The following is a 23,060-nucleotide window of genomic DNA, read 5'->3' as shown; positions in this document are numbered from 1 at the left end:
TGCTCTGTGAGAGAAAAACCTAGTTCTTACCCCTTTCTTGACTTCCATGGATGCTCCCATGTTCTCTCCCCTCCTTCAGTATAAAAACTTTCATCAGACGATATCCTATAACACCCATTCAAAAGTTTATAGACTGCTATCATATCATTCCTCTTTCTCCTGTTAACCAGTCTGTAATCTACATACTCGCAATCTGTCGTCATAATCTAAATCCCATAATCTGGATATAATCTTTGTAACTCCTCTTTGCACCCTTTCCACTGCTTCTTTATCTCCTTGGAATCTGGGAGACAAATGTGCACACAATAATCCAGATGTGGTCTTATCATAGCTTTATAAAGAGGCAAAATTACTTCCTTATCCTTAGATGTCAAGGTTCACTTCAACATCACAATTATCCTCTGAGTTGTATTTGCAACTTTTGCTATGTGACCTTTGAACTTCACATTCCTATCCATCATTACACTAAGATCCCTTGCCTCCTCAGTTTCTTATAGCATAACCCCACTAATATAATATGCAACTGGAAATCTCATCACACCAAAGTGCATAACTTTACACTTACTAATGTTAAACTGACTGCCATTTTTGTTTGCTCAAATTTCCAGCGTATTCAAATCATTTTGTAAGTGCTGAACATCAGTAGCATCCCCTGATTGCTCTGCCTATCTTCACATCATCGGCAAACAATTGCATATCTCGTGTTAGACCTTCCCTAATGTTGTTACTGTTTAGATTGAACAATGATGGCCCAAGGACCGAACCCTGAGGTACACCACTGGTCACCTTAAATCTGGCAGATTCACACCCACTGTATACCACTTTTTTTGATATCTGTCTATCAACCATCCCCTGATCTCAGTCAAGAGTTTATATTCCAATCCCATACTCTCTAGTTTATGCAACAGCCTTTCATGTGGTATCCTATCAAATGCTTTAGAAAAATCCAACATTATCATAGTGTATCCATTCCCTTCATCCAACTCAGCTGTAACATTGTTATAATATGAGCAAATTGCTAAAACATGATCTTCCTTTAGTAAACCCTTGCTGCTCCTTGCAGTGTATAGCTTATTTGTCTATCCATTTCTGTATGCAAGTTCTTACCTACTTCTCTAAAATCTTCACTACCACACCAGAGATACTGATAGGTCGGTAATTAGACACCTCAGTTTTTTGCACTATCCTTGTGCAGCGGGACTCTCATACATTCCTTCCATTCCTGTATCATTCCTGAGCTGAGACTCAAGTTATACAAACATTTCTAAATGACTATAGTTTACCTATAGTCATTTATAACAATGTTTTGTATCATTTCAAACTGTTTTACTAATTTTATCACTAAAAATGGCAGAACAGAAACCTATATCTATATTTGGATTGTAAGTCAACAGTTGAATTGAAGGAGGTACAGGAAGGTGGTTTGATGTTAAAACAGGTATTAGACAATAGTGCATATTATCTCTACTGTTATTAATCATTTATATGTATCACATTATGCTAGAAAGTAGTATTAAAGCTTATATCAAAATTGGAGATGTTAATCTGAGTTTGTTACTTTATGCAGATATTATATCTCTAAATAAATCCAGTACAAGTCTGCAGAATTCTTTCACTAAATTGAAAACTTCTGTAATAAATTTTGTATGAAAACCAGCAATGAAAATAGACAGAGGTCTATTTTCATTATTTTTATTGCTGACATCAATTACATTCTGAATGGAGACCGCTTATAGAACAAATAAAACATTTCAGCTATTTAGGTGTGCAATTTTTAGTAACAATGACAAATTGAATATGGAAATAGATAAAATTAATAAATCTAGTATGGTAGGAAGTCAACTGAATAAATTTATATAAAATAAGAGAGAAATTAGTCAAAACACTAAACAAGCTATATTCAAAACATTGTTTAGATGGGTTTTAACATGGGGATCTGAGAGCTGAATAACATATTCTCTGCTAACATTCGGAAATATGTTAGCAGAGGTAATCTCAGGTGATAAGGTCATTTAAATAGAATAGGAAGGGAAAGATTAGCAAAACAATTGTTTGTTTGTTTTTTGTCAGGATAGCAGGAAAAGACTCAGAAATAGACAAAGATCTAGGTGGATTAATGCAGTAAGAAGTGTCTTAGAAGACTAAAATATAAAATTGATAATATTGAAATCCTGACAGGTAACATATTAATTGAAGAAAATTGTCAATAGGATGGGAGTAACGATCAAACGTTTTCATAATATTGTCTACATCCTTCTGAGGGTACATTTCAAGAATTTAATGATTTTATTACTTTAAGCTATGTGAAAATGACATATTGCAGGAGCATGAGAATCTAAACGAAAATGTTTTTAAGTTTATGTACTTTTAATATTTGGATATATATCAATCACTTTCAGAACTTTTATGAATACTACTGACAGTTGCTTGAATGTTGTTATTTTATTTTATTTTGATATTACTACTTACAAAAGAAATGGCCTGACTGAATGGCAAATTATATACGTCGAATTTCAAAAGAGGATTTGCTAAAAGTAATCTGCATTGTGTGCTACAACCATAAATTCTTTTGTCCGTTTTGCAAGATGAAAAGTTTCCAGTAAGAAAACCCTGCGTAATCCATGTGAAATCACTAACTCAGCTATATATATATATAAAACAACATACAACATGGGTGCACATTATCTCCACTGTTTCATTATCTATGGATCACGTTATTGAATGAAAATGGTATTAAATCTGATATCTAAATTGGTGATGTTAATCTTGCCTCTTTACTTTATGCAGATGATGTTATACTTTTAAATAAATCCTGTCTGCAAGATTCCCTGACTAAATTGAATAACTGTTGTAATAATTTGGTATGAAAATCAGGAAATCACCATCATCCTGAATGGCGAACCTATAGAACAAATAAAAGATTTCTGCTATTTAGACACAATTTTTAGTGAAGATGGTAAATTAAATATGGAAATAGACAATAGAATTAGTAAAGCTGATATGATAGGAAGTCAGTTGATTAAATTTATATGGAATAAGAAAGAAATTAGTCAAAACACTAAATTAGCTATATACAAGACAGTAATCAAACCAATTTTAACTTATGGATCTAAGAGCTGGGTTAGAAATAAAACACTTGATCAAAGACTGGAGACCACAGATATGAGAGTTCTGAGAAAGATTAGTAGAGTGAACAGATGGTATCAATAGCAGTATCATATTAGAAATGAGGATATTAGGAAAGAACTTGACATTGTAAGTATTCAGGAGGTGTGTGTGTGTGTGTGCAGCAAATGGTCACTTAAACAGAATGGGAGAGGAAAGATTAACAAAACAAGTGTTTGTTGCCAGATTGGCAGGAAAAAGTTGTCTTCAACGCTTTCAAAACAGTTTAGTTTTCTCATAAAAAAGACCTCAGATCTTCTCCACTTTTGATAATGCCTGGCTCATCAATCACAACCAGATCTCTTTTCAGATTGATTCTCACTCCAAACGTTTTCTGGCATAATCATATCACTTCTGTAGTATCTTCAGCTTTCAAAAAACTTGGCATCCTTTTTTGCTTTAGACAGTACCTCCCTTCTTACCAGATCTCAAATTCACCTAACCTTGGAATACTGTTTGTATGTTTGGGATAGGGCACCTTAGATCTGTAAAAAAAAAAAAAAAAAAAAAAAAAAAAAAAAAAAAAAAAAAAAAAATTGATGCTGCACAGAAAGGCAGGTTTAGTTGATTGACACCCCTCTCATAAATTCTCTTTATCCACTGTTTCATAGAAAATCAATTTCTGCATGGTCTCTCTCTTCTGGACATACCTCCACTGCCTCTGTTCACCAGAACTAGCATCCATTATGCCTTCTATTTCTGACAGAGCTACAGGAACTCAAGAAAGAGCTGCCAGTCATTACTTTAGTTGAAGTGCACATAATCACTGAACCTGCTACTCCTTATTGTCTTTCATCCCATCCACCTGAGTTCTGTGTAACAGCTTCCACCATAAGTATTTCCAAAGGAATACAACCTCCAAATGTCTAAGATTATCAACAGATTACTCTGCTTCTGACTTCATCCCCCCCCCCCCCCCACACACACACTGTTTATCTTGACCACATTGGGAAGACAGTTTGCCATTCTTGATAACTGAAGAGTCAAATAATTAAAGTGCAGTTACATGGTGCTGTACCAAAAATCTGTTGATATGCAAGGATTGGTTAATTGTGAAAGGACGTGGAATGTTGGATTAATGTTCGATTACTATCTACAGTCCATCCCCAGCACTATAATACATTAGTGCTGTGTGCGGACTGAGGATTTTGTTCTATTTTTTTTATTCATTTTACATCTTATATTTTTAATTTATTTTTTTTTCATAATCCAAAAAACTCTACTCTAGAAACCAAAAAGAACTTTTTTGTACTTCCAGTAAACAGAACAGTAGTCTCACTGGCAATGAAATTCATCTTCCACTTAAAGACAGTCACCAAATACAAAGCATATGCTACTAGTGGAAGAGGGAGAATTTTAGATGCTGGTTATTTTGGTTAGAAAGCCACTTGTATTATATAAAGGTTAATTTCGTGGGCCTTAGTATTTTAGGACAAGATGAAGTTAGCCTGCAAACTGAGAAGTGCATGAAGAGTAACATTGTTTTCTTTTCATAAAAACACCATAGAACTTCAGGGGAGTATGTCGTCATTTTCTAGATAGCCACTGACCAAATACAAAGCCATGTGCTGATAGTAAACACCTTTTTACTGAAAAGTTAACTTCTTAGACTGAAAACATTCTAAAGGTAGGATGGGCAATTAGCCACATCCAGCACAAACATGTGTACCTGATAAAAACTTTAATAGTTGGAGTTGTCTTAGAACAGTATGTCAGATCCATAAACCCATCTTGTCACAAATTGAAGAGTTTTTTTCATGTTAAAAAAAAAAAACAACAACACCTAAACAGATTTTGTTCAGTATTGCCAAAGAACGGTATAGAGTTAGTGATTATAATTGTATTTCTTTAAGGGATAATTTGGATTACAATCATATCTGGATTGCAAGCACAAGACAGAAAATGTGGTCACAGCTTGCTACTCATTCTCACATAATGAAGCTGAAGCAACTGTAACAGTCTTCTCCTAAAGAAAACACTGGCAGGTAGTGCAAAGGTCACTATAGCAAATTTAGAAAGAGGGGGGAAAAAGACTTATTTCACCCTCACTCCATTCCTTGGGGGGGGGGGCATTGGTGAAAATAGAGCATTTGGTATACTGCAAAGCTCTTGCAATGAATTTAGGGAGGAAGGCTAAATCCCCCACTTCTTTCCCCTTCCATTTCCAGAACAGCAATTACACCTAATCTATCACCATTCCATATATCCATGGTACACATCTGAAAAACTAGCAAAAAATCCTAAGAAAATACAACATTGTAACCATCTACAGACCATGTAGGAAATTGACATCCTTTATCTGCTCTGCTAAAGATCTGCCAGGTTTTTTTTGTAAGGTACCTTGCAGTTGTGAACTATCCTGCTGTGGCCAAATAGGCAGTACAGCCAATATTACAATCACTAGGTATCCAGTTTCACCATTGTGAAAACTCTGCACTTTCTGACCATGCTTTACCACCACAGGATGTTGCAATAAGGCCGCCTTTCTTCACTGTAGCAAACATTAATATGAGAGGGTAGAATTTTTGACCAAAAAACAAATGTGATTAAATAACTGACATTGACAATCTATTACAGAATATGAAGAAAAGATGGAAGAAGAATTACAGTCTCTACTCCAATTGCTGGTGAGCAATGAATATTCTAAGAAAATGGTAGAAAGAATACTATTCTCTACTCCTGCTCCACAACAAATTATCAACATTTGCTATAGAACCTCAGTTTCTATCCCTTATATTGATAGACTTTCTCTCAAAATAGCCAATCTCATGACATAAAGAGTGGCTTTCAAACCCATTCTGACTATACGAGCTTTATTATATTCACCTAAGGACCACAACCCTTTCAACAAACATAACATCCTGGTGTTATAATATTCTATGTTCACGTGGCCTTTCTTACATAGGGCAAACTTTTAGAAGTTTGGAAATAGGACAAAAAGAGCATATTGGTGACATGAATAACAACAGAATACAGCTCAGGCTTAGCTTTCCACTTCTTTCACACTCACCATAATATTGAATGGGAAGAGCTCTTTCCTTACATAGAGGACAACTTCAATGCCTGCAACATCTAAGAATCTACAATAGTTATCCACTTACAAGGCACACTCAACAGAAACCAAGGAATGATTCTGTGTGATATTTGGAAGTTGCTTATTAGATCTTTCTGCACATCAGACTTCAATTTTCTGCCAACCTTACATGCTTACTGAACAAATGACTTGTGCCAGCTTTCACATTCCACATCTTTCCTGTTTTTTTACTCGTGTGTAACAGTTCCTACATGTGTCTTTAGTTATGTAATGACTCGTGTTGACCCTTTTACTGTATTTTTATTTTATTTTATTTTATTTTATTTTTTTGTTCTTCCTAACCTAGAAGAAGCCATTAGCATATGTGGCAAAACTACTCTGTATAATCATCTGTCATAATCTAATCTATTGACCTAATAAAACAAATTTTAGTTATTTAATCATAAATATGAGAGACTTACTAGAATCTGCTTCAAATTTGGGAAGCAGTTATTCTCAGGACTTAGCTGAGCAGCCAAGAGCACCTATTTTTGCACACCAGAGATGTGCGAGAATAGAAATTTATGCTCACCTCAATTTGCAGATGTGTGAATATCATCATAAAATTCCTGCGATGTACCCTCAAGGGGTTTACAGGATATGATAGTACTACATGAAAAATTTACACCATTACTAACTTCTTATCTACAATTTTTCTCCAAATTAGTCTGTTACTTGTTAAGACTCCAACATTATCAGATCTTATATTTCTGTCATCTAAGAAACTTTGTACAGTATCAATCCACCTATATCTTGGTCTTCCTCTGGGTCGTTTTCCTGCCAACCTGGCAGAGAACACTTGTTTTTGCTAATCTTTTCTTGCCCATTCTGTTTAAGTGACCATACCACCTTAGAGTGACAATGAGGATACTGTGTATCCTCATTGTCAGCATCCAGCATTCCTGGATGCTGACAATTTCAAGTTCTTTCCTAATATCCTCGTTTTTAATATGATATTGCCATTGATGCCATCTGTTCACACCTCTAATCTTTCTCAGGACTCTCATATCTGCGGTCTCTAGTCTTTGGTCAAGTGTTTTACTTCTGACTCAGTTCTCAGATCCATAAGTTAAAATTGGTTTGAACACTGTCTTGTATACAGCTAATTGAGTGTTCTGACTAATTTCTCTCTTATACCATATGAATTTATTCAATTGACTTCCTACCATACCAGCTTTGTTGATTCTGTTGTCTATTTCCATATTTAATTTACATCATCAGCTGAAATGTTTTACTTGTTCCACAGGTTCTCCGTTCACAAAGCAGTTGACATTTTCAATGATTCTGTCTATTTTCATTGTCTTTCTCTTTTTATTGCTAACCTTCATACCATATCTATTACAACAGTTATTCAGTTTAGTCAAGGAATCTTGCAGGCTTGTAGTGGATTTATTTAGAAGTATAACATCGTCCACATAAAGCAAACAGCTGACATTAACATCTCCAATTTTGATATGTTTAATACCACTTACCTTCATAATGTGATCCATATAGATAATGAATAAGAGAGGGGATAATGTACATCCTTATCTCACACCAGATTTAACATTAAACCATCTTCCTGTACTCCCTTCAATTCTAATTGCTTACTTACAACTCAAATAAAGACTAAGTATTGCTTGATATAATGCCCCATTGACTATTCTTGTTGAGAGGCTTATACGCTGGTTAAACATGATAACTAATATTTAAGGAATTGGCAGCGTATACTAAAAATATAAATTAAATAAACTTTCATATATACTTTCCGATATTTTGGCAAACGTCATATTGCCATCTTCTTGGGAACTTAATACAAAGACACGTGCACACAAGTACTACATAACAGCAAATGAGAACTGAAGCTAGGAAGCTAACGTTTTCCTGAAGTCCTGATGGTGCCCCCTGGCAGGCTATATTGGTGGTTCTTGGCCTTTGGGCTGAAGTTCTTATGATAAATGTTTCTCAAATTTGGGGCAGTCTCATGCATCCAAATTTGTTGAGGTTTGGCATGTTCCTAAGGGCTGAGGCTGATTCCATGAATAGTCTTTGATACTTGAACTTGCTGCGGTGTATGACTGTGGCTTTCTTCCATCTTATTCTGTGGCGAGTATCCAGAGCGTGGTCTGCAAGCCCAGAGTGGCTGTACTGGTGAAATCGGATGTAATCCTTGTGTTCTGAGATTCTGATATTTGCTGTCCTGCCTGTTTGGCCAAAGTAAGACAATTTACAGCTGCAAGGGACCTGGTATACACCAGGTTGGTCTAGGGGAAGTGGTTGGTCTTTAGTGGAGCAGATAAGGGATGCCAATTTTCTATGTGGTCTGTAACAAGTGGGTAAGTCATGTTTTCTTAATATTTTGTTGATTTTTTCCGAGGTGCCTCGGATGTAGGGAATGGTGATGGATTTAGAGTAATCTTTTTTGTGAAGGGGAGGGGTGGTGGGTTGTGAATAACTGGATTAAGTATTTTCTGGATTTTTTTGGGGGGGGGGGGTAGCCATTGGCTGAGAAAGTGTCACGGATGTGATTTAGTTCAGTGGTTAGGGCTTGATCATTTGAACAGATTATTTTTGCCCTGTTGAATAGTGTCTTAATAACTCCATATTGTTGTGAGGGGGGGGTGATGGGATTGTTGGTGAATGTATCTGCCTGTATGGGTGGGTTTTCTATAAACTGAGAAAACCAAGGTTCCATCAGGTTGGCGGGTGACTAGTGTGTCTAGGAAGGGGAGGTTATTGTTTTCCTTTTTTTCCAGGGTGAACTTGATTCTAGGGTGTTGGTTGTTTAAGGGTGTTAGGAAGGAGAGGAGTGAATCCGGGCCATGTGGCCAAATAGCAAACACATCATCAATGTAGCGAAGCCATATGGTAGGTTTTTGTGAGGCTGAGTTTAAGGCTTTTTCTTCAAAAGTCTCCATAAAGAAGTTGGCCAAGGGTGGGGAAAGTGGTGAACCCATGGCTGTCCCCTTTATCTGTTTGTAGAATTTTTCCTGCCAAACGAAATAGCCTGAGTTCATTGTAAACTGAAATAGGGCTGAGATATCGGGAGGAAATTGCGACCGGCAGAGGAATTAATGATCCAAATTGAACGCGGAATTCTCCAACTTCCAAACCACACCGCCAACGATATTCGATTGGATGTAGCCTGTGTTCTCAAAAAAGCAAAACCTCCAGAATCCAACATATCTATTAGTGAATACAAGTCACTACAAGAATTGAAGAGAAACAAAGAAATAGTGATCACCAAAGCGGATAAGGGGAATGCCACTGTGGTACTCAACCTTAATGACTACATAGGTAAGCTCAAGGCTTTGCTATTAGATCGATCCACTTACCTCCCCATTAATTACAATCCCACCAACTCACAAATTAGAAAACTCCATAGGCTCCTTAAGAAGGTTACTTCTTGGCCTGTGGAGGTTACCAACAGACTAAAACCCTATAACTCTAGACCCCCCCCCCCCTGCATATATGGGCTCCCAAAAATACATAAAGAAAATGTGCCATTACGTCGCATAGTGGATGGCATTGATTCCCCCACTTACAAACTAGCTAAGCATTTAGCCAAAGGGCTCTCACACTATACTGGCAACACACCATCACACATAAAAAAAACTCAGCCCACTTCAAAGCCAGTATAGAAAACCTTACACTGCAACATAATGGTCAGTTTTGACGTCTCCTCCCTATTCACGAATGTACCCCTCAAAGAAACCCTAGAGCTAATCCAAGCTAAATTTCCTCCCGATATCTCAGCCCTATTTAAGTTTACAATGAACTCAGGCTATTTCGTTTGGCAGGAAAAATTCTACAAACAGATAGAGGGGACAGCCATGGGTTCACCACTTTCCCCACCCTTGGCCAACTTCTTTATGGAGACTTTTGAAGAGAAAGCCTTAAACTCAGCCCACAAAAACCTACCATATGGCTTCGCTACGTTGATGATGTGTTTGCTATTTGGCCACATGGCCCGGATTCACTCCTCTCCATCCTAACACACTTAAACAACCAACACCCTAGAATCAAGTTCACCCTGGAAAAAGAGGAAAACAATAACCTCTCACCCGCCAACCTGATGGAACCTTGGTTTTCTCAGTTTATAGAAAACCCACCCATACAGGCAGATACATTCACCAACAATCCCATCATCCCCCCCCCCCCCCCCCCTCACAACAATATGGAGTTATTAAGACACTATTCAACAGGGCAAAAATGATCTGTTCAAATGATCAAGCCCTAACCACTGAACTAAATCACATCCGTGACACTTTCTCAGCCAATTTCTACCCCCCCCCAAAAAAAATCCAGAAAATACTTAACCCAGTTATCCACAACCCACCACCCCCTCCCCTTCACAAAAAAGATTACTCTAATTCCATCACCATTCCCTACATCCGAGGCACCTCGGAAAAAATCAACAAAATCTTAAGAAAACATGACTTAACCACTTGTTACAGACCACATAGAAAATTGGCATCCCTTATCTGCTCCACTAAAGACCAACCACTTCCCCTAGACCTACCTGGTGTATACCAGGTCCCTTGCAGCTGTAAATTGTCTTACTTTGGCCAAACAGGCAGGACAGCAAATATCAGAATCTCAGAACACAAGGATTACATCCGATTTCACCAGTACAGCCATTCTGGGCTTGCAGACCATGCTCTGGATACTCGCCACAGAATAAGATGGAAGAAAGCCACAGTCATACACCGCAGCAAGTTCAAGTATCAAAGACTATTCATGGAATCAGCCTCAGCCCTTAGGAACATGCCAAACCTCAACAAATTCGGATGCATGAGACTGCCCCAAATTTGGGAAACATTTATCAGAAGAACTTCAGCCCAAAGGCCAAGAACCACCAATATAGCCTGCCAGGGGGCACCATCAGGACTTTAGGAAAATGTTAGCTTCCTAGCTTCAGTTCTCATTTGCTGTTATGTAGTACTTGTGTGCACATGTCTTTCTATTAAGTTCCCAAGAAGATGGCAACGTGACGTTTGCCAAAATATCGGAAAGTATATATTAAAGTTTATTTAATTTATATATTATTAGTATACGCTGTCAATTCCTTAAATATTAGTTATAATGCTCCATTGACACCATATAATTGTAGCGTATTGAAAAGCTTCTCTCTTGGCACCTTGTCATATGCCTTTTCCAAATCGACAAAACTTAAATATAGATCTTTGTTATATTCCCATGCTTTCTCAACTGTTTGTTATAAAGTGAAGATCTGATCCTGACAGCCTCTATTTGGCCTGAATCCAGCTTGTTCTTCACTATGCTTTTCTTTCACAATTCTTCTCAACCGTTTCTCAAGTATACTTGCATAAATAAGTGCGTTAGAAAAACCAAAATATAAGATTTGACAACATTGAAGTCCTGATAGATAACAGATTGATTTTAAAATTGTTTCAGCAACACTTGTTCCATAGGTTTCACAAATGAACACAATAAGAAAATGAGTGAATAATATGTTTAATAACTATATACTTCAACCTGAAAATTACAAGTCATCAGGCAGTGTCATCTTGGAACCAATCTCTAGAATCCTTAAAAAGTATTATCTGATGGCTACATTCATTCCTTTCCAGAAACTGTCATTATGGTTTCCATCTTCTAATAAATTATATCTTCCTCTTCCTAGCATCTACCAAATTCCAAGTGACTGTCACTTTTCTTACTTCAAACAGACTGGACGTTTAGTGAAGAAAAGAATGCATTAACACCAATTTTACGTTGTTAGTAGGAAATCTGGACTTATACAACATGGAATTGAAACCGACCACAATATTTTATGGTCTGAAATGTGCTTACTGCATTGTTACTGCCATAGGCTCGAACATTTATTTATAAAAAAAAACAAACAAACACCACCACCAAAGCCTTATTCCATCATCCAAATCTGAATTGAAATGACTGCCTACTGTTGTTGAAAATATGGGAGAGTCTTATTCTAATCGCACATCATTAACTTTTTAAATAATAAAGCTATGTATCCTCAGTTATTTATTTGTGTTGTTCTATGTATAACATTGCATGACTCTTACTGTTGTAAATAATCCATTATTTATGTTTTACTTCTTATTCAACTGCCTGATGACTTGTAATTTTCAGGTTGAAATACATGGCTATTAAATATATTATTCACTCTTTTCCTTGAAAATTCAACACCAGTTGTGAGAAACCCATTTCAACAAAAACTCTGTGCCGGGAACTACCCAGAGTTGGATATCACGGTCGGGGTTGCCTTACACAAGCTTTTGATCACTCCCATCAATGCATGTTGTCACGTCCAATGGTGCAGAGATCACAGGCTGTGGACTACACAACAGTGGAGGGATGTGATATGGTCCGATGAATCTACATTCACACTTTTTTTCTGCAAACAAATAAATACGAGTGTGTCATTATCTGAAGGAAGCTTACCAGTCAGAGTGCTTGTTTTCAGCTATGAAAGGTTTGGTGGTTGTGTAATGGTCTGGGATGCATTCTTATAGCATGATTTGAGTTCACTTGTTGGAAGCAAAGTGGGTGCTGCACGTTATCTTTCAATCAAGTGATCATCTTTATCTCACGTTGACACATTTTTCTCCTACTCAGCCAGCTACGTTTCAACAAGATAATGCTCCCATTCATCGAGCAAATGTGGTCACTCAGTAGTTTACAGAACATGACAATGAGGTGTCCTGTCTGCCATGGCCATCCCGATCGCCAGACTTAAATCCTATAGGACATTTTGGAATGAGCTCTCAGGCAACATTTCCCACCTCCAACGAACAAAGGTGAATTGATCCAGTTTCTCTCAGATGAATGGTGTAAAATTCCTCCTGTTGAGTTCCAAGCCTTGACAGTCTCTCTCCCTCAAAGAATACAGGTTGCACTAGATGCCCACAGCAGACCAATGCCATATTAATCGAAACATGTCACTGTTTTTTCCATTTTTTTGTCCATTGCTTGTATTTCAATACTTATTTCAGCATTGTGTATATCACATGCAGTTATTTCCCCTTGATTTCAGCAAAATAATATATTAATTGGAACAGACACTAATGCAATTTTCTGTTGACTATTTAACTGAAATTTACATTTTCTTAGGAGTGGGACATTTTGGTATTTTTCTTTGCCTACAGAAATTGGCCATAAGTTTCAGATCATAAAATCCAACTAAATCAGCACTACATACATATAGTGCTGATTTAGTTCACAAAACTTTAATGAGCCATCTGCCAAAAACACTTAACATTCTGAGATCATTAAAAACCCATCTCACTACATCTCAGATGTGGAAATAGGAATAAGATACATTGTCTGCAATGCTAAACAGTTAGTTTCATTGTCACCTCTTGAAATTATGCACAGTTATGAAAAAAGTTATCTTTAGATTAATCTTATTGGAGGTCTGAAATAACATGAAAAAGTTTGTTAGATCTTCTCCAGGAAAAAAGTTTTCAATTATCTAACTCCTTGCCCATCCACAGTACTAACACTAATATGAATACTATATTAGTGTCTATTGTTAGCATATATGCTAATAGCCTTTTGCAGATGACATTCACATTGAAAAAAAAAATTCACTGCATTTTTTATTACTCTCATATGTGTAACTCCTGTGCTTGCATTCTTATAGCATCTTCATTACCATATAGTAAATTTTAATTTAAAACATTCCTTTTCTTTTTTTTTCTAAATATTTTTTCCCTCAATTAGGTGAGTCCACCACCATTCACTTAAAGATAGTAAGAGTGCACAAGGATCCTCCTCAAGTCCTTGATCATCATGTACCTATTTTCAACCAGAGTTGGTCTTCAATTTTACCAACTCAGTGGGATCTTACCACTCAGCAGGTAAAAAAATCTGCGTTAAGCTTTAATATGTTTGTGGTAGTGGTAAGAGATAACATTCCTGTATTACTGTGTATTTATAGTTATCATTACTTCAAAAAACATACTCTGATGCTAAATATTAACTTTAACTCTTAAGCAGCTGACTGAATTGCTCATTCATTGTTCATTTGCTCAGTATGTCATGAGCCTCATTCAGGGAGAAGGAAGAAGAATTGGTAGCAACATTTAAATTATGAGTACAATAATGAGTCATAACAGAATGCATATAATATCACGTCTCAGTCACAACTGTACGGTAGGAGGAAACATTATTATAGTTCAGAGAAGTAGGCATAGATGTATAATTAATTTAAATTATAAACAATTAACAGCAATCATTTCCCAAAACTTAGAGATAGGCATACAGTCTGTCCAATTAAGATTAGTACTGTGATGTAGGGCTTCACACAATTCAAAAAATAGACTATCATATTTGGTATGGTTCTAGTGAACTCTGTGTAGTGTCAATAGCTTGAGAAGCAAGGCCTCCTGAACCTTCAGATTCAAAAATTTATATAATCTTGATGCTCTTGGATTCTGATCATATCAGAATGGCCAGTCTGTCCAAAGTAGCAAAGATGACAACTTCCAGGCTGGTTTGAAGATGGTATACAGATTATATCAAGCCTCCACAGCTCAGTCAGCATAGACGAAGCCCTTTGGTCAGAAAGACCTGGGTTTGATTCTTGTCAGTGACGTGAGGAACCTTTATCTGGTCTCTTTTGATGAAAGATGAGTTAGTCGGTGAAAAAACTCAGAGTTTGTGGGTTTTTTCACCCTAAAACTCAAGTTTTTCATCCCCTCCCACCAGAACGGGGAAACTGGCCCTGTGAACATGCGCATCTACAGACATAGGACACTTAGGAGCATAGGGATAACTGCCTTATCCTCATATTATGGTTAAGCAATCCAAGGAACTTGGAAGGCTGTTGGCACTTAAGTGCCTGTTAAAGCCACTGATGAATGGATGGATGAATGGATACAGATTATATCTTCAAAGATTCCTTGCTATTTGTTCAGCTGTTCCTTTAAGGTAGGGTATGTGGATCATTTTAACATCAGATTGCAGTCTGGGAGAGGGATGATAATTATCAAATATTTTCTAGATCAAGGTCTCGCTGTCCATTAAGTAGTAGAGTAAGTTTATTTATTTCTTCTAATAGAAGAGATTCAGAAGAACAAATTATACATGCTCGGTCCACAAGGCTTTTGATTATACCTGGTTTTTGCAAAGGATGATTATTATTATTATCATTACGTGTGGATAGACTTATGTGTTCGTCAGACGTGTTGTAATAGATTTAACGGTATTGATATGAACACAGATGGATAAGAAAATAACTATTTATTAACTTAAAAGCTAATATTTTGCTGGTGTTATCTCTAGCATCTTCAGAGCACACAACACAAAGTTTGTTACAAATGCAAGATAACCACAATCCGGTGTAATAATGGGGCTAGTATAAGTAATTGCAGCGTGCAACACAAGACTAACGTCCTAATAGGGCGCCATCTAGGTTAAAAATAAAAAAAAAAGTTCAAAGTTTTGAAATAGTAGTCCAAATAATAGTCTTAGAAAGTTTGAAAAAAATAAAATAAAAGTAATAAATATTAATTTGGTCTTAGAATGACTGTCTCCCAAATCTTTGGTAGATTTATACAGCCATACTTGTTAAGGTTTGGAGTATGTTTTAAGGCTTCTGTTGATTCCACAAACAACCTCTCTGACTTGTAGAAGCTTCTGTGCATTACTTTTGTTTCTTTCCAATTGATCCTGTGTGCAGAGGTATCCAAAGCATGGTCTGCCAGACCCGACTTGCCTTAGCAAAAGTGTCAGATATATTTTTTGTGTTCACTGAGGCAGATGTCCACAGTTCTTCCTGTCTGTACGTAGTAGGCTTGATGGCAAGAACAAGGCACTTCATAGACTCCTGGATGTGATAAAGGAGTGCATTTGTCCTTAGGTGAATGGATGAGAGTTGCTAATTTTACATAAGGTTTAAATACTGTGCGTAGTTGGTGTTCATTAAGCACCCTAGATATCTTTTCAGATGTGCCTTTAATGTATGGGATGGTGATAGTTTTGTTGTAGTCTTCCGTGATAGATAGAGGGAATTTCTGGGTAGCATTTAGTATGTTATCTATCTTATGGGGATTATAACCATTGGTTAAGAAGGTGTGACATAGGTGAGAAAGTTCAGCAGTGAGAGCAATGTCATTGGAACAGATTGCTCTAGCTCTATGGGTTAGTGTTTTTAAGATACCATATTGTTGAGAAGGGTGATGGTGTGATTGTTTGTGTAAGTATCTCCCTGTACGTGTGGGTTTTCTATAAACCGAAAATGATAAGGAACCTTCTGGAAGACGTGTCCAGGAAGGGCAGGCAGTCATTGGCTTCTAGTTCCATTGTAAAGTGGATTTTAGGGTGCTGGCTATTTAGATGCACTAAAAATGTATTCAGTGTGTCTGAGCCATATGGCCAAATAGCAAACACATCATCAACATAGCATGGCCAGAGACTAGGTTTGAGAGTGGCCGTGTTGATAGCTAGTTTTTCCAGATGTTCTATGTAGAAGTTGGCTAAGGGGGGAGAAAGGGGAGAATCCATAACTGTCCCATCTAATTGTTTGTATATTTTCCCTTTCCATGTAAAATAACCTGCCTGTACTGTGAATTTAAATAGCTGAAATATATCTGGTGGAAATTGTGAATTTAGTAAGTTAAGTGTTTCAATCAGTGGTACATTAGTGAATAATGAGGTGATATCAAACTCACCATTAGGTCTGAACTATTTAAGGTGTGGTTTTCTAAAATACTTTTTAGGTGGGTAGAATTTTTAACAAAAGAGGGAGAATTGTTTGTGTAAGTGGTTAGTAATTTGGCTAAATGTTTAGCTAGTTTATATGTAGGACTGTTTATACTATCTACAATAGGACGCAAAGGTGTACCTTGTTTGTGTATTTTAGGAACACCATATATTCTGGGTGTTTTAACATGCAAAGGTCTGAGTTTTTTGACAATTTCTTTTGGCCAGGAAGTGACTTTGTTCAGTAACTGCATACCTTATTCTTTTGCGAGTTGGTGGGATCTCGATCTATGATTTGATATGTAGACCGGTCTTGGAGCAGTGCATGCATTTTGCTTTCATATTCCGTTGTATCCATTACTACAGTGCCGTTTCCTTTGTCTGATTTGGTTATTGTAATGTGGTTATTATTGCCTAGTTCTTTTAGAGCTATTATTTCTTTATGTGGGATATTATTTTTGGGAGGCTTAGAATGGATTAGGATATTGGCTATGTCTAACCTAATATTATTGGCTATAGCTGTAGGCAAGTGGTAAATCCTGGAAGCCATTATTTTGGTTTTAGGCACTCCTTTAGGAGTAACGACAAAATTGTGTCCAAGACTTAATGCTCTCATGGCCTCCTTGGATAAGGTTGTCGATGATAGGTTCACAACGACGCCATCTTGATGAAATTGCGGCCGCTGTGTAACATTGCATTGCTGGAGGATTTGAAATTTTTTCCGGTGTCAGTTTTTAACTTCAGCAAATTCTTTATTGGCTGTCGAGTCGGAGATTCTAAGATATCCCATAGTTCCGGATTCAAAATGTCAGATAATATATCACGGAGTACACTGATGGAGGAATTTATTTTTGGAAGTTCTTGGCAAGTAGCGTATACCTGTTCTCGTAATAGTGCTAAACTCGCTCTTTTATAATTACGTTGGGCTTTGGCCGAGTGAAATAAAGTGCCCTGTTCTTGCCATCAAGCCTACTACGGATAGACAGGAAGAACTGTGGATATCCACCACAGTGAACACAAAAAATGTATCCGACACTTTCGCTATAGCAAGTCGAGTCTGGCAGACCATGCTTTGGATACCCCCTGCACACAGGATCAATTGGAAAGAAACAAAAGTAATGCACAGAAGCTTCTACAAGTCAGAGAGGTTGTTCCTGGAATCAACAAGAAACCTTAAAACATACTCCAAACCTTAACAAGTATGGCTGTATAAATCTACCAAAGATTTGGGAGACAGTCATCCTAAGACCAAATTAATATTTATTACTTTTATTTTATTTTATTTTTTTTCAAACTTTCTAAGACTATTATTTGGACTACTATTTCAAAACTTTGAACTATTTTTTTATTTTTAACCTAGATGGCACCCTGTTAGGACTTTAGTCTTGTGTTGCATGCTGCAATTACTTATACTAGCCCCACTGTTACACCGGATTGTGGTTGTCTTGCATTTGTAACAAACTTTGTGTTGTGTGCTCTGAAGATGCTGGATATAATACCAGCGAAATATTAGCTTTTAAGTTAATAAATAGTTATTTTCTTATCCATCTGTGTTCATATCAATACCGTTAAATCTATTACAACATATTATTATCATTATCATCATCAACAGATCTCCTTGGAGTTAAAAGACTCATTGTGGGAAGTCCCACTCTCACATGCACAGCTCACTGCACCTTGGATTCCAATCACCTACTACTCTCCATGCAAAAAATCTACTCCTCATTCCCTTCCTCACACCCACCTTTCACAGCTTCCAGGGATGGCTTCTCATTTTCACCCTGACTCCAGCTATTCTATGAAAAATCTTATCCACACTAACCTGGTAATTACTCTTTACCAACTTATATGTCTCTCCCCCTTTTCCTTGTATCCAGTAGGCTCTGTAATTTGCATTCTCTCAATCTGTCCTCATATTCTGCATTCCAGAGACCAGAAACTACAATTATCTCCGAACCCTCTCCAACATCTCGTCATCCTTTTGAAAACCTGGCAACCAAATCTGTGCACCGTAATCCATATGTAGCCTAATCAGAGTCTTGTACAGTGGAATCAAAACATCCTTAACTTCTACATGTCAGTGTTTCTTCGCATCATTCCCATGATCTGTTGTGTCGTTCTCACAATATTAGCAAAATATTCAGGAAATTTCAAGTCCCTATACACCATAACCTTCAAATCTTTCATCTGCTCCACCTCCTCAAAAATATCCCCATACTATACTTCTGCATCTCATCTTTGCCTCCCAAATTTTAAAACCTTACACTTTGCAACATTAAACTGAACATCCCCACACACACTCTCACTCATTCATAGTGCCTATTTAGGTCTTCTTTCAAAGCTACAACATCTGCTCTACTTCTCATAACTCTTGCCAACTTTGCATCATCTACAAACAACTGTATATCACCAATTAAGCTCTTTCTGATGTAATTTACATACAAATGAAACAACCATGGGCCCAAAACAGACCCTTGGTGCATACCGCTGGTGACTTTCCTCTTCTGTGATATCACTCCTCCGTGCACAATCTGCTGATACTATCAGACAGTCAATCTCCAATCCAATGCACTAATTCTACTGCTGTCCACCCAGTTCTGAATCCTTGTCCTCACTAGCTTCTCCAACACCTTGAACTACAACTCCAGACAAGAAGATTGGTCTATAATTCGAAGTCTTAGTCTTGTCACCCCCCCTTTATGAAGTTGGACAATTTTGCCATCTTTCCAATCCTTTGGGACCTGGGCAAATCTAAGACCCATGTTATAAATGTTAAAGCTGTTGTTAACTCCCTGGAACATTCCCTCAAGACATACAGTGATATACCATCAAGTCCCATGACCTTATTGACATCAAGTTCACTCAATTCCTCACATACCTCCTGCTATATCCTCCTCAGTGTTTATCATTCTCCCTTTATCACTGACCAACATCATACTCCCATAATCATTCTTCCTTCTACTTGCCACACATCGAAAAACTCCCTACAGTTTCTTTTAGCATCATTTACTAACTGTTGCTCATACCACACTTTTGCTATCCTTACTAAGTGAGTCATCTTCCTTGCTTGCTCTTTGTACTCCTCATGTAACTGATTATCTCCACTCATCTTGTGCCTCCTCCACAATGCCTTTTTCTTTCAGACTGCACCCCATCACCTCTTCAGTCATCCATTTTACACCTACCTTATTTAATCTCCTGACCTTTGGCATACTCTGTCATTGCCTCTGTCATATATTTCCTGAGTAGAAACCAAGCAGCATTGAATTCCTTCCCACAATTTCTCACTCCATGATATCACTGCAAGCTACCTCCTGGGTTTGCTATAATCACCTGTCTTATAGTTCCACATATAACTTTCTCACAAAAGTCTTGATATGGCTGTCCACCACCCAAGTGATCATTTCATTGTAATTTTCACCAACTGGAGGAAGATGTGACACTTCATTTACAATATCTTCTGATGAGATAATCAAATCCAAAACCTCTTGATCCATGTGTGGCCTCTTTTACATGCTGCTTAAGGTAGTTATTCCTTAAAATCTCAAGAAATTCATTTTCTTTAGTTCCTGATGCTCTTCTTTCCAGCCTATATTATCATAATTGAAATCACCCTTTTCTTATTAGCCAGAACCAATTTGTCTAAACATTTCCTTCTCACTGCTTTGCACATTTCCAGGTCTATAGCAACACACTAATAAATACTTTATCATGTCCACCTCCACTTTACACCATGCTGCTTCAAAATCACTGTCAGTATTTGTTCCTTGCATCTCCACTCTAGATGGGCATAACTCCTCTGCCATCATTAATAATACTCCTCTTTCCTTTTTTCTTGGTCTGTCTTTGCAAAAGACTACATATCTCCCCCAGCCCCATCTCTATTCCTGCCAGAATGTCATCCTTGTTCAATCATGTCTCACTTATACCAACAATTTTTGTGCAAATGAACTGTATTAATGCTACAATTTCATTCCCCTTGTTTCAAATACTTCTAGCATTTGTAAACATATGCACTAGTTCATTTCTGTTTCTATAACAAGTCTCACTAATTCCCACTTCTTGGACATGCCTTCCCTAACTCTCCCCTGTCCATTCCTGTCTATCATGACTGATATTACACCCCTCCCAATGATGATGTGAAGATGAGTATATATTTGCATGTAAAGGATGGCTTCCGTAAACAGAAAATTCAATGTTACCTGCAGAGTTACAATGCATTCAAGTATTCGGAAAAGGAGACTTGTTAGATTTGCATTCAATAGTGAACTTGATATGAGCATATAAGGAGTTAATTTTATCTAGAAATTGAAGTAGTTCTGTTTCAGAGTGAAACCAAATTACAAAGATATCATCCACAAAATGTAGCCAAATGCAAGGTCAAGGAGAAATGGTGTTAGAAATCTGATCCTCTAAATGCTCCATAAAATGATCAGGCTGAATATTTTATGGAGCAACACAAAAATGTCTACTGTATTTAGTGATACAATAAAACTACTTTTTTTTTTTTTTTCTACAGTATAATGTATTGAGGATGGAATGTTTTTATGCTGTAAGAACATTTTTATTCCATTGTTTGGAAAGAACATATTGAGTAAAAATTCAATTCCTGAATCAAAGTAAATCTTTCAATGTATTATGAGAAGTGGACTGCATCCATTGATCTCCAGCAGAAATAACTAACATATGCGAGGTATCTATTATTGATAAGACAGAAGAGCCATTGAGGGGGGGGGGGATTGTAATGAACTTAGAATTTGTGAAAGAGTGGAGAATTCCAGTGATGACTGAAAATTATTTGTGTATATTACTATGTAAAAAGCATATACTGATCATAAGCAAATAAAAGAAATTCTTAGAAAACAAAGTGAAGTAGGAATAAATACACATAACAAGCACAGCAAACTGTACAAGATGATTTGTTGCTCCATCAGCCCACATGTATTCATGTGATGCCTGGATGAATCATCTGATTAACATTATTAGTTCATTGTATTAGCTCCTGTCTATATTTATTCAATGAGCTACCATATGTATATAGATGCTGTTTGTTATTTGTTAGTAATCTATATTTCACAAACAAATCTTTCATTCTTCTCATAAGACTATGCTATCATAAATGCTCATACACATGTCTAGAGTTTGAAGAATCACATGTTATTTGCTCCATCCAGTAACATACAGAACACACATAGTAACACAAATGTTAATTATTAATAATTCCTTTGCCGATAATGAAAGTATTTCTATTCACACCTGTTCTTTCTCTCTTATGTTTCCCATTCTCACATGGCTTATTAATGATGGTTCTACACATATCTACACCTTTTAGTAATTCAAATATATCAAACAAAAAAAAAGCATACTCCTTAATTATTGTCTTCTAATATATAATAAAACACATTAGTTCCTCCCCCCCCCTTAAGCAGATTTGGTTACAATTGAAGAACTGTTATATGTGGCACTTCCTCCAATACACAAGCACGAAATTGCCATGGAGCACAGTGTTTTCTCTTGTCCCATCAGATGGTTAGAGTGGTGGTAAGAGAGTTCCAGTCACTCTGACATGTTAATATGTGACTCCCACTCACAAAAGGTTATAAACATTATACTACATTAGTGCTGTGGGTAGGCTAAGATTTATTTTTATTTGATTTGTTGTTTTTTATTATATTTTTATATAGTCTTGAAACCCTGCTCTTGAGACCAAACATGGAACTTGCAGGCTCCTTCAAGATTCCAATAATGGGGTAGTGGTATTACACTGTGATGAAATTCATCTCTCACATGCTGGCCTGGTTGACTGAGTGGTTAACATATCTGCTCTCTAGGCAAAAGGCTGCAGGTTCAAATCCTGCAATAGGCATGGATGTTTGTGATTGTCTGTGAAAATACTAGTGGTGGTGGGCAATAGATGGCATTGGTGTAGATAATGTGATTCACTGTAGTTGGTGAACTTGAGTCGTGGAGACGGAGAGCTGTAGAATATGTGCCCTCCCTCGATGAGTCTTTGGACTCCTTGGAGGTGTTACATAATAATAATAATTGCCTATTATTATTATTATTATTATTATTATTGGCAATTACCATCCATGCCTGTGGTTGGATTCGAACCTGCAGCCTGTTGGTTGGAGAGCAGATATGTCAACTA

General features: G+C 36.9%; 1 protein-coding gene across 1 annotated transcript in view; it reads left to right on the top strand.

Moving 5' to 3' along the window:
* Positions 1 to 23,060, top strand: part of Nprl2 (Nitrogen permease regulator-like 2) — a 187,680-nt gene that overhangs the window by 54,704 nt on the left and 109,916 nt on the right. The window contains exon 5 of the mRNA XM_090393218.1: positions 13,928 to 14,064. Coding sequence (XP_090249344.1) covers positions 13,928 to 14,064 — 137 coding nt within the window. The remainder of the gene's footprint in view (positions 1 to 13,927; positions 14,065 to 23,060) is intronic.

Source organism: Typopeltis vanoorti, chromosome 5 (assembly GCF_054136105.1).
Source record: "Typopeltis vanoorti isolate ZY-2024b chromosome 5, IOZ_Tvanoo_1.0, whole genome shotgun sequence".
In the NCBI taxonomy this organism is placed as follows: Eukaryota; Metazoa; Arthropoda; class Arachnida; order Uropygi; family Thelyphonidae; genus Typopeltis; species Typopeltis vanoorti.
Note: the sequence above shows the minus strand (reverse complement) of the source record. Positions and strands in the feature narration are given on the sequence as shown.